Here is a 23598-nt window from a genome sequence, read left to right as displayed (position 1 = left end):
GTGATTGACAACTTGTAATACCCGTATTATCTATGTGACTGAATATTTAGCAAGTTTAAACGCGAACAAACAGATAATGCCAAACAAATTTAGAAGTGTATTCAAGTTTTAAAAATACTTTAATTGTTAAAGTTCTTTACGCACGTTTAAATGGCAATCGATATTTGAAATATAATAGAAGTCTCTGTCGATATGTATGGAGCGCCATTCAAATATTTGAAAATGTATATAAATTCAGATATTTAAGGTCTCCGAATATTTAAAGTGGACAAAATTTGTAATAGATTAGTCAAACAGGCCCATTATTCGTATTTCTTAAAACCTTTCAATGTTTATTATCTTGTTATAGTTTCCAAAAAGGAACTTACTGGCAAATTACCATAACCATTTTTTGCTTCTTTTGCTTTTTAGCATTTAGTAAAGTTATAGCGAATTAATATTTTGCATCAGTCAAAAAGTTTGCTTTGCTACTTTTGTGACAATTTAGTTATTATTTCATGTTCGAATTCACCACTGCTTTTTTCAGATGATACGCATCTAACGTGATTTAACACAATTATTTAAATATTATAAAACTCATGCTTGCCGTTTCTATAGAAGAAAAAAATATTCGTTTCTTAAAAGTTCGAGGGCTGCTTTATTCAATTATTGATATTTAAAAAAAATTTAAATCGCGCAATACATGAATTTAAGACCTCTACAATTCAACTGAAGTAAAAATAAATGTATGCGTATTGGTAAGAAATTATTACTCTGCATAGTAGGGAAGGTCTTAATCGGCGCAAAAAATGAATAATGGCCAACAACCATAGGACATTATTCATTTAAGGGCCGATTATCACCTTCTGACCCATCTTTGAATACACTTGACAGATCTAATAGTTGCATTTTCTAAAAAAAACATACTTTGATATTTCTTTCGTTAAAATTCAAGTTTCTGTAAATTTCTACTGCACTGTATAGTAACTTCTATAGACTTGCTCCCCTTGTGTGTATACAAAGCACACAAGATTCAATGAGCAAATTTTATTTTCATTTTCTCGGAATAAATTTGTCGTATATTTTCGTTCAATTTCAATAAATCTGTATTAGTACAAACAACGCTTACGTTCACGTCATAACATCAATCTACTTTCTATTTTACAGCTAGCTGTTCAACGTCACGTAATATGTGACGTTATTGTTTCATTTTCTGCAAGCACTTCATGTATTCAGCGGGTCGATTATGGTTATGTGTTTTCGACCCCGGGCCTCAAACTCATAATCGGTCACGTGACACTCATGATAGGCAATTTTGTTTCTTAGTACAATATATAGTAACAAATGTATAAAGTGAATCAATCTCTTACTACAGAATGATGTTAAAAGAATTCTGTAATTGAATTAAAGAGGTATTTGTCTTTAGAAACTCTGTAAATAATCATTTTATAGCGCGCTACAAATTAAATTTATAGACGTCTTGAATTCCTCTCTAAATAAATTTGACCTCGTTGAAATTGAATTTTATATATTTTGAAAGCAATGTAAAACAATTCCAATCCACACATACATGTATCCTTAAGTGTATAAATAGGTATTTTAATACTTGGAGGGTTTTCCCTGTAAAATATTTGTAGGTAAATATCAATTTCAATATATATATTTTATGAAAAGATATGTAGTAATTCAACTTATTGAAATGATAAGTTATCTTTAAATTTAATGTATCTTGTAAATTTCGGTCATTGCATTCATACCTGTCTAATATATTAACGGACAACATCGACAAATAAAATTTCTTATACAGTACACTCTCATGCTCTCATGCATAAACTACTTAGAATAGTTTAATCTTTTCCCAATGAGAAGATTAAACAATTATTACATCTATCATTATTACTCGTTATCTACTGGTCTCAAACCGGTACGGAATTAGACCAAACCCAGAAAGTAGTTCTTTAAAATTTTGAAGTGGCCCAATTTAATTTATATCTAGTTAGATTGGTCATAATAAAAGTGTATTTATTGCTTGTGTGTAGCTTTTGTGTGTTATATGATGGCTTCAAAAGTTGTTTTTTGTGTATTCTCCAGGAACTCACTTGTTGGCGGAATTATTAAAGATGTATTACCCACCAGCAGTCAGGAGTTTTTAAAGCGGTGAACAGAATGAAGATTTCTAATAAAAAAGTAGATGGCTGACCTATTATATTTTGGGCCTCATTGGACTTAGATGTTAATGTTTAAAGTTGAAGACAGTTTATAACTCATCAAGAACAATGGAATCCAGAATTGATTTTATATTTCACTTAATACATGCAAGATATGAAACATTTACAAGTATATGTATAGAGAAAAAAGTTAGAATTTGATGTACTTTTTTGTAAAAAAAAAGAATTACCATTGCTCAAAGAAGATATTGTACAGAAAATCTAGTTTCTTTATAAGTCTCATCCAAAAGTAAAACATAAATATCAGTTCCAAGTATCAACTACACTATCAGATACCGAAAAGGAAAATCAGGGACACTGATGCCGCTTTTTAAGCGACATTCTTCCGTGCTTAATCAAATGTTCTGGATATTTAAGAAATAATAATGGTATAATGTTTTAAGCTATCGCAGATGACTCCTTACAATCGCTGAAAATATAAGTATACAATGTCCATCTGATTAAAATCAGCTCTAAATAACGCTGAAATTTAGATCTGACCATCACCAATTACAGAGTCACTTCTTGAATCTTTTCAAACAGCCAATCATCGGCGAGCTTTCATAATTTTGAAATCGATTCTGTTTCTATTTTTAAACGGCTGTGAAAGTCCATTCAATGTTGGTGAGTTATGATATTTTTATTGTAAGCTTGAACAATCCTCAGATTTTTACCGGGTTTTGAACTCCGGATCTCTCGTCCGTGATAAATATATATCTGAACTTTAGTCAGATTGTAAACAATGTATACTGGATGAAATGCAAGATGATAGTTCAATGTGTAAGCAGGGTATAGCAGTCTACACTAATCCCCCTCCTTTTTAAAAAAGATCTGTAAAGGTTTTACTTTACACATAAAATGAACTTGTGAACTTCTTGCACTAGTTGTATAAGAAGAGTAGTCTGGAGAAACGTTAAAAATGAAAATCATGATTTAAGAGCCATAACTCTAACAAAAATTATTAAAACGGAAAATACCGACGATATGTATAACTAGACTTGATATTGATCATTCCGGTACTTTGAATGAAATTGCCCCAGTAGTTTTTGGGGGAGTAAACCGGACACATTTTTGATGGACGGACAGATGGACAGGCAGACGACGGAGAAGTGATCCTTTTACATAGCACTAGTCTGTAACAGGCGACACAATAAATGTGTGCCTTTAAAAAGTGGTTCAACTTGTTTTAACTTCAGATATTAAATAAATAAAAGAAAATATGTTCGTAATGGAATAAATCTGTTGATTAGATGATCAATGTGTTTTGAACAATAGAAGGAATTCTGTTTGTTTGTTTCATTTTACGCCTTTCCCCAACAGTATTTCAGTCATATAGGCGGGTATAGTTTCCTAACAATCGTTCCTGGAGAGTAACACCAGTACTAGACTACATTACATGGACCTTCCTCCGTGCTATACTACCAAAGCATCTCCCGGGGATCGAACCCCAGAGATGTAAGTGGATAAGAAGTCATCGACTCTAACCCCTCGACCACGGAGACAGTAGAAGAAATTCTGGCTATCAAAATGAAACAATGGATTTTTTTTCTTCTTTTCTTTTTGAAATGCAAAATCTTACTAGACAAGCATTTAATTATGATTAATATCAGCGGTTGCTTAACTATTTTATATTATATAATTTTTTGTGTGTTTAAATATCTTGAATAAAGTGATCCCCCGGAAACATTAAAATCAGCAAAAATACACGGAAACTCATGCTCCATTTGATTGAGTCAGGTCATGTTTTCGTATTGTAACATGGCCAGCGATTGGCTGAAAAGGTGCAGGGAAAACCGTAATATTTATAAAAAGTGTGTCGATCGGTCCTATGAAGGGGCCTCCGTGGCCGAGTGGTTAAAGTCATTGACTTGAGATCACAGGTCCCTCACCACTGTAGGTTCGATCCTCACTCGGGTCGAAATCTTTCATGTGAGGAAGCCATCCAGCTGGCTTACGGAAGGTCGGTGGTTCTACCCAGGTGCCCGCTCGTGCCTGAAATAATGCCCGGAGGGGCACCTGGGGTCTTCCTCCACCAATAAAGCTGGAAAAAAATCGACGAAAAATCTCGGCGGGACGCTCTAGGATGACCCGACTTGAGTGTACGGCGGCGACCTTAAATAAACGCTTAAAAAAAAAAAAACAGTCCTATGATCAGCATATAATTTCAATGAAAAGCGAGATAATCCTCTTTAAAGTCATTTTGAAAAAATAAATATTTGCTATCCCTTTATAAAAATGATTATTCAAATGTGTCAGGCATTTCGATTTCCAAAAAAATCACTTCTTTAGCACAAAAACCCAATTTAATGGTAGGATTAGGGACCATTTCTCAAATTGTAAGTCTGTGGGAAAGTCAATATGTAAGTCTGACCTAAACCCGATAACTGAGCATGCGTATTACACGTGTAATAAACTTCCGTTTTGCGGTGTTTTCATTTTGATCATTATTTTGGTAATAATTAGGTATTAGTTGTTTTTATGGACTTTATTTATTGAAAAGTTTTGAAAAAAATAACCATCTTCATATTTGCAATATGGTGTTTTTTTTCTTACCAACGTGAAACAAGTTTAGCTTATTTTTTATTATTTCGAAGTGCTGTATATTTCGGATATGCATGTTTCGTCATCAAGAATGTTGGACACTAAGGCCCCCACTGTTACATGTTAAAACAATTCACGAATTCGAAAACCTAGCTAAACGCCGTTTTCCGGTACTTTCTGTACATAGCTCTGGGGAATTCACCTAATGGAGTGTAATAGCGAACTCAATGTTTTCTAGTCCTATAAATATGACGTCGCTTTGAGATTTTTTGCTTCTTGGCAAAGCAACGTCATATCGAAATTGCTCAAAAACCCATAGCATGTTCCGCCAGAAAATCGGGCGGAACGAAAAACAATGAAGACAGCGTGTATTAACATATTTTTTGACCTATTAAGGCTATTTATGAACAAAACTAAAAAATAAATACCTTTTGTCAAAATAATTAAACTGTCACATCCGAAAAATCACGATTATATCCTCTCATGTATTTCGATTCCTTTTACAGCCGATAAACAAATGGCGGCCATAAAGGGCTCGAAATCTGATTGGCTAATTCAAATGCAAGCGTTTAACTGAGTCAGAACAATCTAATGGAATATTTTTTTAACGAAATAATTGCCCATGCACGGTCAGTGTGTTCGAATATATTTTTCCGTTCAAAAATTTGGAATCAATCAGAATCTGTAAAGCACCTTGCTTAACCAGTATGGCTGATAGACAAAAATAGATTTATGTTTATATTTTATTTTTAATTGATAAGTACATCGTTTATAGTTTTTGTGTATGATTGAGCATGAAATTGAAAGAAAATATGATAAGCTTTTGAATAAAGCTTGAAAGGCAGGACAATAGACATTTTTGGAATTTTTATGATGCTATGCGTTTTTGAGCAATAACTATTAGACGTCAGGCTTGACCGACAAAAACTATAACGTCTAATATATTGGACTAAATGTTTTCGGCCTTTTTAAAAATTAAACTGAAACAAAACAGTTATTTCTTTATAAGAAAATAATTAAATATCATTGTATGAATAATTCCATACAAAAAATAAAGTAAATACACAAGTTTACGCAGAAAATAACCTTATTAGTCCCCTACCGGTTTACCGGAGGGGACTTTAGGTTTACCCTCCGTCCCTCTGTCCGTCCGTCTGTCAGTCCGTCAGTCCTTCCGTCCACAAAACTGGAGCCCGCGATAACTTGAAAAGTACTGAAAATATTTTTATGAAACTTTGTATATGGATAGATGGCAGTATGGAGATTATGCACGTCTTTTTCTTTTCTTCCTATGTTGAAAATTCTGGTTGCTATGGCAACAAATAGGCTGAAAATATGGCAAATTTTACACATAAATTGAATCCAGTGATAACTCAAAAAGTACTGGAAATGTTTTTATGAAACTTGACATATGGGTAGATGGCAGTCTTGAGATTATGCACGTCTTTTTCTTTTCTTCCTATGTTGAAAATTCTGGTTGCTATGGCAACAAATAGGCTGAAAATATGGCAAATTTTACACATAATCTGGATCCAGTGATAACACAAAAAGTACTGGAAATATTTTTATGCAACTTGACATATGGGTAGATGGCAGTCTTGAAATTATGCACGTCTTTTTCTTTTCTTCCTATGTTGAAAATTCTGGTTGCTATGGCAACAAATAGGCTGAAAATATGGCAAGTTTTACACATAAATTGAATCCAGTGATAACACAAAAAGTACTTGAAATATTTTTATGAAACTTGACATATGGGTAGATGGCAGTCTTGAAATTATGCACGTCTTATCTGTTCTTCCTATTTTGAAAAAATATCAGTTGCCTTGGCAACAAATAGGCTTAAAACATGGCAATTATAACAATATTTGTGATAAGTCAAAAAGAGCTGAAAATTTTTATGAAATTGCATCTTTAATTCAAGAGTTATCTCCTCTTTAAGAATTTTGCTTTTAAAATTTATATTTTGGTAACAGGGATATTTCAAATATTAACTTTAGAGTGTCCTTCAGTCCTTCTGTCTGTCTGTTCATAAAAACTGTTTCCTGTGATCACTTTTAAAGAACTTTTCCAACAAAGTTACTGAATATAGAGAAAATTTGAAACATTAGTGAATGGCGTATGGCCCTTCAGAATTTTGATGGGGTTCTAAACGGTAGGGGACTTATGGATTGCTTGCAATACTATGATAATTGCTTGTTTATTATGGAAGATTCCACTACGTCTGTTTGAATTTTATTGATTTTCATTATAAACAATTTATTTTTTTGAATAATTTGCAATAGATATTAAACAAATATTGATAATTTTCAAAAACATCAATTTTTTTCACCTTAAACGGTTAAATAATGATAGAAAAATAGACATATCTTGTAACTGTGGTATGTACTTCATTTGGCGTAATTCCCCAGAGCTAAAACGGTAACGTCCCAGAAAACGGTGTTTAGCTAGGTTTTCGAAAAGGTCAATTCGTTTCGAGTTTCATTCGTAAACGATTAGGATATTTTCGTTTAGGATATTTTTTAAAGTTCAAACCTTTAAACAAAAAAAAACATGTTGTCTTAGCATAATGTTCTAATATTTCAAAGGAAGTGGCTAGCCGTACGGGCCCGTACGGCTAGCCAAAAGTTCTAGCCGTACGCGAGTCACGTAAGACTAGCCTGGACACACTGTATTGGCTAGCCGTACGGCACTTTTCAAAAATATATGGAAGTCGAAAATGCATATGTTATTTTGTGTCTTTAGACAAAGATTTTAATCAAATCTCCTCATTTGTCCTAGTTTGTTCACTTTAATAAAGATGCTCCGCAATTTTGCAAAAAAAATGAATACGAGTAAGCGTTGTATAATCTATCTTGTCAAAGTTGCATGTTATAACGTCCTTAATTTTCATGCTTATTATTTGTATGAAAGATGAATTGTTAAATCTGTTAATTAAGCACATGGATCGAATAAATAATGATCGGGGGGGGGGGGGATAGGAATAAATAAATAAATTAAAAGAATATTAGAAAAAACGGTGAAGAGGAAAAATAATTTAATTATGCAAAGTTTCCTTAATGATGGACGATGGACAAACTTCTACATACCGACGGTAATTGAAGCAATTATCAGAGCCCAACAACAATTATTTTCGGTGTCGATTAATCTCTAAAAAGTAAACATTCTTGACTAAAATCCTCGCTTTAAGTCATAATTAACATATGCACTTTCGCCTTCCATATATTTTTGAAAAGTGCCGTACGGCTAGCCAATACAGTGTGTCCTAGCTAGTCGTACATGACTCACGTACGGCTAGAACTTTTGGCTAGCCATACTGGCCCGTACGGCTAGCCACTTCCTATTCCAAAATATTAAGAAGCAAAAATATCTCAAAGCGACGTCATATTTATAGGACTAAATGTTCTAATTAAATATTACCTGTTACCATGAATTCTATATAATACACGGATTGACAGTTTCCGAACAAGCAGACAATAGGCTTTTCTTATCAGTAGAATTGCGAGGAAAGATAACTGATTGCGTATCTCACTGTATTAAACGTATGTAAAATGGTCTGCCACCGTGGCTCTACCGACTGAGCTATCCGGCCGCTTACACACTTTCTTCCCTGAATAGTGAACAGTTCTGAACCATGACATTAGCAATCATGTAAATGTTTACAAAACACTGTAAACGTTGGAGCCTTATTTAATTTGGACACACAGAGCAGGCTTTATCAAAATTTGATAAAGCCTGACAAATCAATCTTTTTTTGGCATTTAAAGGTATAACGATATATCGTACTTAAGGTATATTGTACTGTTTTAACTTGGTACAGTTCACAGTACAACAAATCACCTGTAAGGTACGGCATTTTAGACCATTTTCAAGGGGAGTAATTGCATGTATTTCAGTAAAAATTGCAGAAGATGAATTTAAATCCACATCAGTGTGTTTTAAGTAAAAAATATGGACGCATTTTGGATTTAAAGATGTTGAAATTTTTCAAAGTATTTGATTCCAAGCAGAACTCTGATTGCCATGGCAACCGAAAAAAACAACTTAAAATATCATCATTTAGAAAACAGAAGGAGCTAGAGCTTAAATATTTGGCATGAAATATCATCTAGTCAGTGTCTACCAAGTTTGTTCCAATAAATACCCTGGGGTCCAAATTGGCCCTGCCCTGGGGGTCTCTGATTTTCCTTAATTGGATATAGTAAAAACTTAAAAAAAACTTCTATAAAAAAACTAAGAAGCTAGAGCTTAGATATTAAGCATCAAACATCCTCTAGTGGGTGTCTACCAAGTTTGTTCAAATAAAAATGATAGATGGCTAGTTGTGTAAAGTTATTGCTACGCTATTTTGTTGGATACTTTCCACACCGTTCCGTACTGTCAGCAGATATATTTAAATTTTTGTAAATTATATGATCATTTCCGTTATGAATGTGTAATATAACTATGTGATAAAAGTAATTTTACTTAACCCTTTCGCTGCCAGAGGGTTATTGTTTTATTGTTCACCTATTTGCCAGAGGATTTTCTAGGAAATTACTATATTATTAATTTATATAATTATTATTTGTTATTAGTAATATAATAATTATATATGTTTCCAAATATGTTAGTATAATAATAATTATTGTCGATGGTATAATTTTCTTTATATTTATTATTATTATTATTATTATTTTATTATTACTATTATTATTATAGAAACGGCTAAAGCCGTCCATATGGCAAATACGCCGAAAATAACAGGGGCGGCTTAAGCCGTCCCTATGGCAGTGAAAGGGTTAAATTATTTTGTGTTCAGCTTATGCTCATTATGACACATAGTAGGCAAATTGTGTCATCTATAACTGATGAACATTTTAAATTTTACTATTAATCTTGAGTAATTTATCCCAAATAGTTATCACCTTACATATATGACATTTTCAATAAAAGTGTAATGTTTCTATTACCTGTGCATCTATATTGAATGATATTTTTTATTGTAGATATTTTAGTTCTAATAGTTTCAGAAAATATTAAAGCTTTAAGCCTTTTATTTTAACTATCAAAATGTCTATAGAAAACTTATTGACCAGTTCATTCACTTGATTTCAAGCCATACTGCATCATTTAATGCAAATGACCCATTTGATAAATACTTGGTAGTTACGAAATAATGTGGAAATAACTATAATGTTGTTACAATCACAACTTTAAATGAATTTTGCATAATAAATCTGGGTGAAAATATGTATATAATATTTTCTGTAAGTCAATCCATATGGTAATACATATCATATTATGGACCCTGTATACCGCGATACGTAATCTCAGTCAAAATGAAGTCTTGATTAAAAAAGTCAACTCAACTCAACATTTATTCGTGATATAGGCTACTGGCCCTTGACACATAAATGTACAATTCAAAAACCGTTGGTGTGTATACAATCGTTACATTAAATTTAAAATAAGTGAATATATAGTGTTAACATACTACATGTAAATTGTTAAACAGAAGACATATCTGTAAGATGTCAACAATATGTTGTTATTTAAATTCTATCTATTCTATATAATTTATTGTCGTAAGTGTACGAAGTATATTTATTGTAATAATTCTACTGATTAACAATGTGCATAATTATATTAAGATGATAATAATCATGAATGATGTAAACATAATTTAAAGCTACATGCTTCCAGATGAGTCAAAACATTTCAATAAAATCAAACTTGAGAAAAATGTACTAAGATGTAAGGAAAAGTAAAAATATTTTACATATTTTGTGCGATTAATATGACTGCTTTTTCAGTATTTACAACTATATTTTACTGCGTTACTAACGCAGTAAAGGGTTTTATGCATATTTTGATCACTTTTTGGTAATTTACGTTGAGTGTAAGTGCCATTGATAATGTGTAAATTGTTTTCTTTTGGTTGCTTCACGATATTACACATTCAGATACATTTTCAAAATTTTCATGAAAATTAGCTTGAGTCTGGAGGCATGCTGCTTTAATTGTATAAGTCAGTTTACATACAGACTGTTTGGAAAGTTTGACTTTACAAAGGTTTTTTATCCTTTGCAGATAATAATTGTCTTCAAAAATGAACTTGATACAAGCGATCACAGTGTTGCTGATAATAACACTAGTTTATGGCGGGGAAGATTTTTATAAGCTGCTCGGAGTACAAAGAGGAGCTAGTGTGAAAGAAATCAGGAAAGCATTCAAGAAAATTGCTGTAACAATGCACCCAGATAAAAACCCCGTAAGTTGTGTTTCATTTTAAAGAATATCTTACATGTACATGTATTGAAAAAAAAAATGAATATAATTATTTTATTTTTAGATTATATCATGTTCAAATTGTATTGTTTAATTGTCTTGTTGAATAACTTCGCTTTTGTAGAATACAGTATTGAAATTATTTAAGCCTGAACTTATTCAACTTTTATTTATAATGAATTACTGAAAAAGAGAGAACTTGCTATGATTTTGTTTTAACTTTGGAGGTATTATCATTATATTGTTCTTACAGAAAGTAGGTAAGAACATGGAAATTATTGTTTAAAGGGAGGGCGGGGATGGATGTTGAAGCAGGAGGTGCTAAGAAGGGGTGAGGTTACTAAAGAATATTTGTTTGGGGAAATTAATATTTTTGAGGTATTTAGAAAATGGCAACTGGAAAATGTTTAATTGGCGATACAGTAGGGGTCCAAGAAAATTTAAAACGGATATACAATGTAGGTGATGGGGGGATTTTGAAGATGGGGTGTGGTGCCTAGAAAATGTTTAATTGGGGAAGTAGATAGTGGGATGGAAGGAATTTAGATTGAGTGAGTGCAGATCCTGGAAAATATTTTATTGGGAAAATGGATAATGGGAGGGAGAGTACTATACTGAAACAAAAAAGAAACTTTCTCCAAGTTTGAATGAAGATATGTTTGTACAGTTTTTCAATCCTTTTGAAACTCTATTTTACGTTGAATAAACATATCAGGCTTTTATACGGGGGTTAGCTGACCGATTTTGCTAACAAAACGAGTTTTACAAGCTACTACATGTATATAAGTGTGTACATCTAAGTGATACCCTTGAACAACTGGCACATACTTTGCGAAACTTTCTTTTTTTGGTTCAGTGTACTTGATTAGGTAGAGGTTAATTTAAATTAGATTAAAAATTTAAGCTTGGGGTAATAAATGTTGGAGTGGGAGAGGTTTCAGGGGATTGGATGGGGATGTTGAAATGTTTGAAAAAGTTTAACTCAAAAAATTTGATTAAGTTGGTAGAGCTTAGTGGTAGGGTGTGGGGCCTTGGAAAAGTTTTCAGTAGGGAAAGTAATCTTATGAGGTTGTTTTGCAAAGATCATATTTTATGTTTCTAGGATGATCCTGATGCCCATGATAAGTTCCTCAAGATTAATAGAGCTTATGAAGTATTGAAGGATGAAGATCTGAGGAAGAAGTATGACATGCACGGAGAAGAGGGTTTGTCCGAAGATTTTGGACGAGGAAAATACGAAAGCTGGAAGTTTTATCAAGAGGAATTTGGTATGACCTTTTGTATAACAAATAAAAAACTTTTTAACTTAAGTTTCTCTGTGGTTTTGATTGAGGTTTCTTACCCAATACTGCTTCGGTTTCTGATTTATTAGTTAGTTGGATCATTATGACAAATGTAAATTATAAGTGCATATGAGTTAGCATTTATTTTGTTAAAATATGTTAACAAATGCCTAAAATTACTTTAAAGAGAATAAGAAAATACTCTAATGTTTTGAAGCTATGTAAAGGATAACTTTATGAGATTTATTTTTACAGGTATATATGACGATGACCCGGAAATTATCACGTTAACTCGGGCTGATTTTGGTAAGTAATTCTTCGAGTGTAAATAAATGATGAATATTACAAACATAACTGAATCATTTTGTTCATTTTATCTTATTTTACCTGTATTTTAACACATTTATTGGTTATTATCATATCTTAGGTGTCGACACACCTGACTGAATTTTCTGGACAACTAACCAGTAATAAACAACTTCTCCACAAGTGACAGACTACTTATCCCACATGATTTTCTGAATCAGGGGGGAAAATCAAATAGCCATTAGACCCAATGTCTGTGATCAGGGAGAAATTTTACCACACCAGAATATCGAACCAGTGTTAAACCAGTGTTCCTTAGATTATTAGTTTGATATAAGCACTATTATAGCATTCGGCACGATATGGCCAGTTATGTGTTGACGTGCCGTAAAAATCCAAACAAACTAAGCTATTAATCTAATCATGTAGACTTATGAATCAGTTAATTTTAACGTAAGGGGAGCAATTGCCTAGTGGTTATGGTGTCTGCCTCTCAACCCAGGGATCATGGGTTCGAGCCCTAATCTAGTCTTGGCCATGTTTCTAATCTTCATGTAACACCAGTACTGGTTGGTTTCAGGAAGCTGACTCAAAAGTGATTAATATAAGTTACAAGAACTTGTTTTGCAATCAAGCTTAAATAAAAATGTTTAAACCAATAAACCAGTAAATGTTGACTCATCTTGGTGTATTGTAATAAAGTGAAGCCACTGTTGCCAATTTTTTTGTAATACCTAATTATCTGTCATGTGAGAGGGAGGGTTTCCAATATAAGGAAAACCAATATGCTTACTCTCTGGTATCTGTAAACTATAAGTGTGCCAAATATATAAAACATCATACAAATGTATTTTTTATATTGAATATATGATACCTTGTAATTAAAACTTTCACAGTCATTTCCTAAAGCAGAAAAAACTTTTTTTTTTGAAAAACAAATTTGCAAATTGAATATGAGGTGTGTAAACGACATTTACATATACACCAGATGGTGATATTCCAGTATTTATGCTTATATGAGCCGCGTCATGACAAAACCAACATAATGGGTTTGCAACAAGCATGGATCCAGACCAGCCTGCGCATCCGCGCAGTCTGATCAGGATCCATGCTGTTCGCTATCAGTTTCTCAACTTGTTATAGAGCTGTAATGCTAATGTTAATTGATACATACATGTAACAGGTGGTAACACTTGGTTAATAAGAAAACAAATTATAGCCATTAAGTAACAGGTGAGGAATATTTATTGTTTATTCCACAAATGTTTCATACATTTGAACTATTGTGCTGTCGTCAAAGGGTCAAAATGTATTGATTCACTTAAAAGGACTCCAGTGAGGTTTTTGACATGACAGACTAGTATTCCTGTCAAGATTTGTGTACCATTTGATAAAAGTCTGGACTAGTAACTTCTGTGCAAAGTTTCAGATCGTTTGGTAAATCTGTTTTCCCACGTTAATCATTTTAAATTGTGCGAAATGAACTAAAAAATCAGGCTAAGAATTGCTCAAAAATTAAATTTCAATTTAATGCTCTCTCCCCCCCCCCCCCTATTTTGTGGTATTCGTGGAAAAGTCAGTCCAAGAAAATAAGATCCAACAAAATTTCATTTCTTGTAGCATTACTTTGCATTATCACATAAACCACAGGGCAGGAGTGTGATAAAGCCATTTGATAAAAATGGTATTACACTAGTGTAATACCACCTTGACGTGACATCATTTGTGTTACATATAAACATAGCTAATGTTAATCTTCAACTTATATATAAACATAGCGTTAAATCATGCTAATGTTAATCTCAAACTAAAAACAAGTCAATTAAAAATGACTCTTTTTACTGTAAACTTTTATGATTTCAAATACATTGAGTATGTGAGAAGTATTGTTTTTGTGTTACTAAGATTCAATACTAAATTTATTTAACTTGTAGAATAAACAATTTGCGCCATTTCAATAAATTTAGTATTAAATCTACAGTCATTCAAGATCCTCTATTATTACATTATTTGAACTTAACTTTTTTGCGGAAAAACTTTTTTGCGGAAAATAGAACCAAACTTAATAACCAACGGAATTGTCCTTTATGAGAAAACTACAAGATTTTGTGACGTTGAAATTAAGTGAATTCACAGTATTGGTTGAACTGTTTTAATTGCAGTATTGTACATGTACATAAAATACATAGTTTACATACACTGAACTTCATGACAGGAAAATTTATAGAGTTACGATGAAGGAAGTTAAATGTACATGTGTGTATTAAAGGGACTCGACTGAGGGTTTTAAAGGCACAACCATACATTTTTTAATTCTTTAGAAATGTCATACAATACATGTTTTAAAAAAAATTTAATGATGGATTAAGAGCATGTTAGATTTTTTACAACTGAAATATATAGCAAGTAGGTATTTTTTTCTGAAACTGTAACTAGAAACCAAAACTAAACAGTTTTTTTGGAAATCAAAATTACAGCATTTATGAGGCATAATGGGGCTTACAATGACAGAACAGAAAATAATTAATGTTACATCCATTTGATGAAGGTCTAGACCAATAACTTTTGTGCAAATTTTCATTCAGATCATTTGCCCATTCTGTTGTACCAGAATGAATATTCTAATTGTAAAAAAAAGAGTCAGAATTGAAAGTTTTTCACTCAAATTGGGCTAAAAAATACTTTTTGCAGTTTATTTCTGAGCATATTCCTTTATTATCTTTTGTATATCTTTCTGTTATAAGTGCCGCAACTGATCTTTGTAAAAATTCAAATTTTATGTTTTTTGTCATTTAGACCTCAGTGAAGTTCCTTTGATGTTTTCATTTAATGATGTTTTCATTTAAATTTGAGCCGCGTCACGACAAAACCAACATAATGGGTTTGCGACCAGCATGGATCCATGCTGTCCGCTTACCATCTCTATTACAAGTAGAGAAACTGATAGCGAACAGCATGGATCCTGATCAGACTGCACAGAGGCACAGGCTGGTCTGGATCCATGCTGGTCGCAAATGCATAACATTGGTTTTGTCATAACGCGGCTCTAATGATGTTTTCATTTTATTGTTTTACAGAAATGTCAGTTGAGAGTACAGATGATGTGTGGTTTATAAATTACTACTCACCTCATTGTTCCCACTGTCATACATTAGCCCCCACTGTAAGTATTACATCCCCCTTTCCTAATGCCCCTGACAGGGTTTGAACCCATGCGATCAGCAATCCTAAGATTACTAGTCCGACGTGTTAACCACTCGGTTATGCCGCCACTCAAATCAGTTAATTTGAATCAATTAATGTAATAGAAATGTTAATATGATCATGGAAGATGACTGAAAAAAAGAGAAAAAGATTATATTATAGTGATCTTTGTCAGTGATTTATAACATTATATAGATAGTTTTAAATATGTTGTATATTTGTGAACTTAACCATTTCACTTCCGTAAAGACGGCCTAATGCCGTCCCTATTATTTTCGGCGTATTTTCGGCATATTTGCCATATGAACGGCTTTTGCCGTTTCTATATTAATAACAATAATGATAATAATAGTAATAATAAATATATAGATAATTATATCATCAACAATAATTATTATTATACTAGCAGATTTGGAAACATATATAATTATTATAATACTAATAACAAATAATAATAATTATATATTAATAATATAGTAATTTCTTAGAAAACCCCCTGGCAAATAGGTGATCAATAAATCAATAACCCTCTGGCAGCGAAAGGGTAAAGTGTATTTGTTTTTTTTCAGTGGCGGGAAGTTGCTCGTGAGCTGGAGGGTGTTGTACGTATTGGTGCTGTGAATTGTGAGGATGAGTGGCAGTTGTGCAGAATGCAGGGAATACGATCCTACCCTTCTCTAATGATGTATCCGGCTGTAAGTTCATTTGAGCTGCGTCAAGACAAAACCAACATAGTGCAATTGCCACCAGTATGGATCCAGACCAGCGTGCGCATCCTCTCAGTCTGATTAGGATCCATGCTGTTTGCTATAACTTTCTCTACTTGTTATAAGGTTTGTAAGCGAACAGCATGGATCCTGATCAGACTGCGCAGAGTAAATAGTAAAGCTGGAAAGTTACCATATAATGACCTATACTGTGACATAAAACCCAAACAAACAAAATGACTGTATTAATAATGTATTTAGCCTCAGTATATCAAATGTGAAGGTCATAGTGATTTTAAAAGTTGAAGTTGTTTCTGTAGTTGTAGTTGTTCATTTAACAATATCAGATTTTGAAAATTTCAAAAAAGTAAGAATTACAATATACTAAAAATTATAAAGACACCAGATTTACAGGAATTTCTGGAGATTAATTTTCTTTTGAAGTTATTCAGTATAAAATGTAGCCAGAAACTGTGAAAGCAAATACTTAATATTACTTTGTAATAAAATTTTCAGGTAGAGAAATACTATGGGGACAAGTCAAGGAAAGAGCTGGTAAAATATGCATTGAAACATACCCGGGTATCTGTGACAGAATTATGGAAGGGTAACTACGAGGATGTGGTGACACGAGGAGATGATGATCTCCCTTGGTTGATTACATTTTGTAGTGATGATGGAGGTATGAATGAGCCAGGTCACGACAAAACCAACATAATGGGTTTGCGACCAGCATGGATCAAGACCGGCCTGCCCATCCACGCAGTCTGATCAGGATCCATGCTGTTCGCTTACAGACTCTATAACAAGTAGAGAAACTGATAGCGAACAGCATGAATCCTGATGCGGATGCGCAGGTTGGTCTGGATCCATGCTGGTCACAAACCCATTATGTTGGTTTTGTCATGACATGGTATAAATAGTTTTCAGATGGTTTTTTCTCCTTGGGGAAGTAGGGCATGGACAGTTTAAGGGTTCTCATTATAAGCAGATTGAAGATTTATATCAGCAGTTGTATTTTCAAACTATAGATTTAAGAAGTATTTTCAACCTGTAGATTGAAGTGTCCCCCTTGATCATTGGCCAAATTGGTTGTTTTTGTTGGCACATCTGTTGCCTCAGATAAAAATGAAAACCGAGACCTAGGGAGGGTTGGGGGAGGGGGGTGCCGAGGTTTTATAAGAGATGCTGAGTAATTTAATATAAGAGCCAAGATTAAACAAGATTCTGGTCCAAATCAAAAACTATACACACAAAATATCTCGGAAATTAACTCTTGTGATCAAATTATTGTGAATAATTTAGAATGGTGGGTGTTTGTGTAGATAGAAAATAAATATTTATTTATGAGAAAAGATTAATTTGGAAAAGATGGGTTTCAGTAGCTCTTCTGATTATCCATTTCCCTACCAGTATGTTGATCAATTAGTTAAGGAAATGTTAAGAAAATTGTGGAAAAATTACCGAAACTTTTACAACATATATTTGAATAATTTTTTACTTCATGTATATAAAATATCAAAATTACCTTAATGGTAGAGTTAAGATGAAACGACTTTGTTCTAAACTCTATCGAAAACATGTTAGAAACACCATACAAAATCCATAAATAAATAATTTCAGGTTCTAATAAAAAGTATTCTTGTCTTGTTGGCAAATAGATGGTAATGCGACTGGGGTGGGTAATTTTGTTTTGTTGGGGCTTTTAGTAAGAAGGGTATATATAAAGGCAGTGAAGGGGTGTAAGTAAATGAAAGAGCATCAAAACACAAGGCTACCTGATTTGTACGAGGGGGCTACCCCGAGTATTAATCAGATTGCCGAGTGTTTTGATGTTCTTTCTCTTTTGTATCATAGTCAAACATAAAATACGTTCCCTGTTGTCACAATATGAAACCCCGGAAAAAAGCAACCAATGAACGAGCATCTGAATATGACATTTCCATCGCTATCCCTTTCCCTGCACAATTGCACAATAAGTAAACTCCAGCAAAAAAGAGCCTGCTCTGGAGTGCGGGTAACTAATACCTGCACTCCAGTTAAGGCACGGTGCATGTATATGATTTAACTCTGACACTTTTGCAACAGAAAGGTCCCCAAACTATGATACAAGTAAATGAAAGAACATCGAAACCCGAGGCTCTCTGATTTGAACAAGGGGGCATAGCCCTCCCCCCATCCCCCCAAGTATTTATCAGATTGCCTAGTGTTTTGATGTTCTTTCTTTTTTGTATCATAGTCAAACATAAAAACACGTTCCCTGTTGTCATAATATGAAACCCCAGAAAAAAGTTACCAATGATCGAGCATCTGAATATGATATTTATATTGCTTTCCCTTTCTCTGCTGTCACAATAAGTAAATCCCAGCAAAAATGAGCCAATGGTTGGGCATGCTCTGGAGTGCGGGTAACTAATACCTGCACTCCAGTTAACGCACTATGCATGTATATGTACGATTTAACTCTGACACATTTTCAACAGAAAGGTCCCCAAACTATCTTTCCCCTTCCATGAAAGAAAAACATCGCTAATCTTTTGATGATATTTATGAATTGTTAAATTCCTTTTAAAAATTTGCAATTGAAGTTCAAACTCCTTCAGTATGTAAATATTTGTTAATTTTGTTTATGTAAGTTTATTATATATTTGCAGACTGCCTGACAAAAAGTACAGCACTTAAAGTAGCAGGAATGTTGGTGAGTTGATTGTGCACTGTTTTTTTTGTGTACCATTTGATTGTGTACTTGTTAATTATGTACTAGTTAATTATGTACTTGTTAATTATGTACCATTTGATTATGTACTAGATGATACTGTACCAGTTGATTATGTACTAGTTAATTATGTACTATGATTTAAGCTTAAATGTTATAAGTAAGCTTACTTGAACATACATTTGTACCGGTGAAAGTGTATTATAAAGAAACATGACTTTACCCAAGAACGGCTTGAACCTGATAGAAATTGTTTTCAAGTCGAAAAGGTGAAGAAGAAATACATTTGTAATACATGAAAGTGCCCTTAAAATTCTTAAGTTTAAAATTATACACAAAAAAAATATTCTTTGCTATGTGGTATGATATAATGATAATTCTAACACGACCCGCATGTTTCCCTGTTTAACATTAAAGAACAGAAAGTGTGTGTTATTATGCTATAAAAGCACTGATTGACATTCTATATTAGACATGTGACGTAATCATTATAATACATGTGACGTAACCACTTTGAAATCCAACATGCTGACAATAAGTATGAAACAAATCATGCGCAACTTAGCTTAATATCAGGTACAGCAGCATTAATTTGTTGATGTCATGTTAGAATCGAAATAATATATACAAATCGGTGATTTTATCGCTTGATAACATCACTGTTTGTCATTTAGATGCGCATCTTTATATCAGGATTTAATTCCTCGCATCTGAACTCCAAACAGTGATGTTATTAAGGGATAAAATCACAGTTTGGGATATATGATTTCTTTATTATATTACAGGATGAGTTGGTTAATGTAGCAACAATGGATTGTCATGGAAACAATGCTGAATTATGTGACTCTCTAGGACATAACCATGGAACATATTTTTATCAAAATGGAGAAGTAAAGAAAGGAGATGGTTTGGTATGTACAGATAAATTGAGCCGCGTCACGACAAAACCAACATAATGGGTTTGCGACCAGCATGGATCCAAACCAGTCTGCACATCTGCACAGTCTGATCAGGATCCATGCTGTTCGCTATCAGTTTATTTACTTGTTATAGGGTCTGTAAGCGAACAGCATGAATCCTGATCAGACTGCGCGGATATGCAGGCTGGTCTGGATCAACGCTGGTGGCAAACCCACTATGTTGGTTTTGTCGTGACGTGGCTCAATTATACATAAAGGCAACAGTAAATATTGCACGATTTGTTTTCTTGTAACTTAAGATGTTAAAGGGACTCCACTGAGGATTTTTGACATAAATAGACTGAAAGTAGTTTATTTGGAGATTTCATTGCTATTTGATGCAGGTATATACCAATAACTCATGTACAAATTTCAAATTATTCCCTTACTATTTATTCCAAAATGATCATTCTTTACTGTAGTACATTTCTTTATTTTCTTTTTTTTTCATATTTTTACATTCCCATGTTGATATATGTAAGATTTTCAAATTTTATGTTTTTAAGCTTTTAGACCTCAGTGAAGCTCCTTAATGTTTTGTGGTTTAAAATTGCATCAAGGTAGTAATCCTTGAGTTGCTGGCTCTATCTGTAGGCAAGCTGGCTCTCTCTGTAGGTAAGGTAGAAATTCCCTGTCATTAGTCTTGGACATTAGATCTGATTGTTATTTGTTTCTCACAGCTTATTCAGAAATCATGTGAGATTAGTAGTTGGTCACTTGTTGAGAAGTTTAGTAATTACTGATTTGTTCCGGAAAGCTGGTTAGTTATTCAGGAAAGCTGGTTAGTTATTCAGGAAAGCTGGTTAATTATTCAGGAAAGCAGGTTAGTTATTCAGGAAAGCTGGTTAGTTATTCAGGAAAGCTAGTTAGTTATTCAGGAAAGCTCGTTAGTTATTCAGGAAAGCAGGTTAATTATTCAGGAAAGCTGGTTAGTTATTCAGGAAAGCTGGTTAATTATTCAGGAAAGCTGGTTAGTTATTCAGGAAAGCTGGTTAGTTATTCAGGAAAGCTGGTTAGTTATTCAGGAAAGCTGGTTAGTTATTCAGGAAAGCTGGTTAGTTATTCAGGAAAGCTGGTTAGTTATTCAGGAAAGCTGGTTAATTATTCAGGAAAGCTGGTTAATTATTCAGGAAAGCTGGTTAGTTATTCAGGAAAGCTGGTTAATTATTCAGGAAAGCTGGTTAGTTATCCAGGAAAGCTGGTTAGTTATTCAGGAAAGCTAGTTAGTAATTCAGGAAAGCTGGTTCGTTATTCAGGAAAGCTGGTATGGTGGATCAGCGACTTAGGTTGAACCAAAACAAAGTGTTAAAATCTGTGTAAAACCAGAAATACAAACAAACAAGTTAAAAATTGTTTTTAGGAAAAATGGTAAATATTCAATCCAGACAAAAGGAAATGTCAACCAGGTACCAGAATGCTAGATAGGTTATCTTTTTTTAGTATGATTGTCATAAAGCATGAATTTTCGATGAACATGGTGTCTTCAACCTCAACAAACAAACAAGTATGACACTTCTCTTTGCTCCTCCTTTTGCCCATCTTGATTTTTTTTTCGAAGTTTCACATTACACGTATTCTGAATACCTATTTCAGTTATAAATGCATTTAAATTTCAGGAGATAACCAGTCTGGTAGCACAAGAGATAGCTAATGAGATTTTATCACAGTTGCCTGATGTAACCATTCTAGATCAACACAAGTTTAATGTAAGTTATAAATCTTGTAACAATTCTAGATCAACTCAAGTTTAATGTAAGTTATAAATCTTGTAACCATTCTAGATCAACACAAGTTTAATGTCAGTTATAAATCTTATAAACCATTCTAGATCAACACAAGTTTAATGTAAGTTATAAATCATGTAAACCATTCTAGATCAACACACAAGTTTAATATAAGTTATAAATCTTGTAACCATTCTAGATCAACACAAGTTTAATGTAAGTTATAAATCTTGTAAACCATTCTAGATCAACACAAGTTTAATGTAAGTTATAAATCTTGTAACCATTCTAGATCAACACAAGTTTAATGTAAGTTATAAATCTTGTAACCATTCTAGATCAACACAAGTTTAATGTAAGTTATAAATCTTGTAACCATTCCAGATCAACACAAGTTTAATGTAAGTTACAAATCTTGTAACCATTCCAGATCAACACAAGTTTAATGTAAGTTATAAATCTTGTAAACAATTCTAGATCAACACAAGTTTAATGTAAGTTATAAATCTTGTAAACCATTCTAGATCAACACAAGTTTAATGTAAGTTGTAATCTTGTAAACCATTCTAGATCAACACAAGTTTAATGTAAGTTATAAATCTTGTAAACCATTCTAGATCAACACAAGTTTAATGTAAGTTATAATCTTGTAAACCATTCTAGATCAACACAAGTTTAATGTAAGTTATAAATCTTTTAACCATTCTAGATCAACACAAGTTTAATGTAAGTTATAAATCTTATAACCATTCTAGATCAACACAAGTTTAATGTAAGTTATAAATCTTGTAAACCATTCTAGATCAACACACAATTTTATTGTAAGTTATAAATCTTGTAAACCATTCTAGATCAACACACAAGCTTAATATAAGTTATAAATCTTGTAACCATTCTAAATCAACACAAGTTTAATTAAGTTATAAATCTTGTAACCATTCTAGATCAACACAAGTTTAATGTAAGTTATAAATCTTATAAACCATTCTAGATCAACACATGTTTAATGTAAGTTATAAATCTTGTAACCATTCTAGATCAACACAAGTTTAATGTTAGTTATACATCTTGTAACCATTCTAGATCAACACAAGTTTAATGTTAGTTATAAATCTTGTAACCATTCTAAATCAACACAAGTTTAATGTAAGTTATAAATCATGCACCATTCTAGATCAACACAAGTTTAATGTAAGTCATAAATCTTGTTACCATTCTAGATCAACACAAGTTTAATGTAAGTTATAAATCTTGTAAACCATTCTAGATCAACACAAGTTTAATGTTAGTTATAAATCTTGTAACCATTCTAGATCAACACAAGTTTAATGTAAGTTATAAATCTTGAAACCATTCTAGATCAACACAAGTTTAATGTAAGTTATAAATCTTGTAACCATTCTAAATCAACACAAGTTTAATGTAAGTTGTAAATCTTGTAACCATTCTAGATCAACAGAAGTTTAATGTAAGTTATAAATCTTGTAACCCTTCTAAATCAACACAAGTTTAATGTAAGTTATAAATCTTGTAAACCATTCTAGATCAACACAAGTTTAATGTAAGTTATAAATCTTGTAACCATTCTAGATCAACACAAGTTTAATGTAAGTTATAAATCTTGAAACCATTTTAGATCAACACAAGTTTAATGTAAGTTATAAATCTTGTAACCATTCTAAATCAACACAAGTTTAATGTAAGT

General features: G+C 32.7%; 1 protein-coding gene across 1 annotated transcript in view; it reads left to right on the top strand.

Moving 5' to 3' along the window:
* The first annotated feature begins 4533 nt into the window (after nt 1-4533).
* The window catches only part of LOC132757336 (dnaJ homolog subfamily C member 10-like), a 32498-nt gene continuing 13433 nt past the window's right edge, over nt 4534-23598 (top strand). The window contains 10 exon segments of the mRNA XM_060748595.1: nt 4534-4638; nt 10797-10977; nt 12097-12262; nt 12533-12583; nt 15661-15746; nt 16357-16482; nt 17011-17176; nt 19149-19192; nt 19996-20121; nt 21786-21875. Coding sequence (XP_060604578.1) covers nt 10816-10977; nt 12097-12262; nt 12533-12583; nt 15661-15746; nt 16357-16482; nt 17011-17176; nt 19149-19192; nt 19996-20121; nt 21786-21875 — 1017 coding nt within the window. The 5' untranslated portion in view covers nt 4534-4638; nt 10797-10815.

The sequence above is a fragment of the Ruditapes philippinarum genome, unplaced genomic scaffold, assembly GCF_026571515.1.
Source record: "Ruditapes philippinarum isolate M1 unplaced genomic scaffold, ASM2657151v2 ctg5297_1_1_1_1, whole genome shotgun sequence".
NCBI classification, from domain to species: Eukaryota; Metazoa; Mollusca; class Bivalvia; order Venerida; family Veneridae; genus Ruditapes; species Ruditapes philippinarum.
The sequence above is the reverse complement of the archived record's forward strand: the minus strand, read 5'-3'. Positions and strand labels throughout refer to the sequence as shown.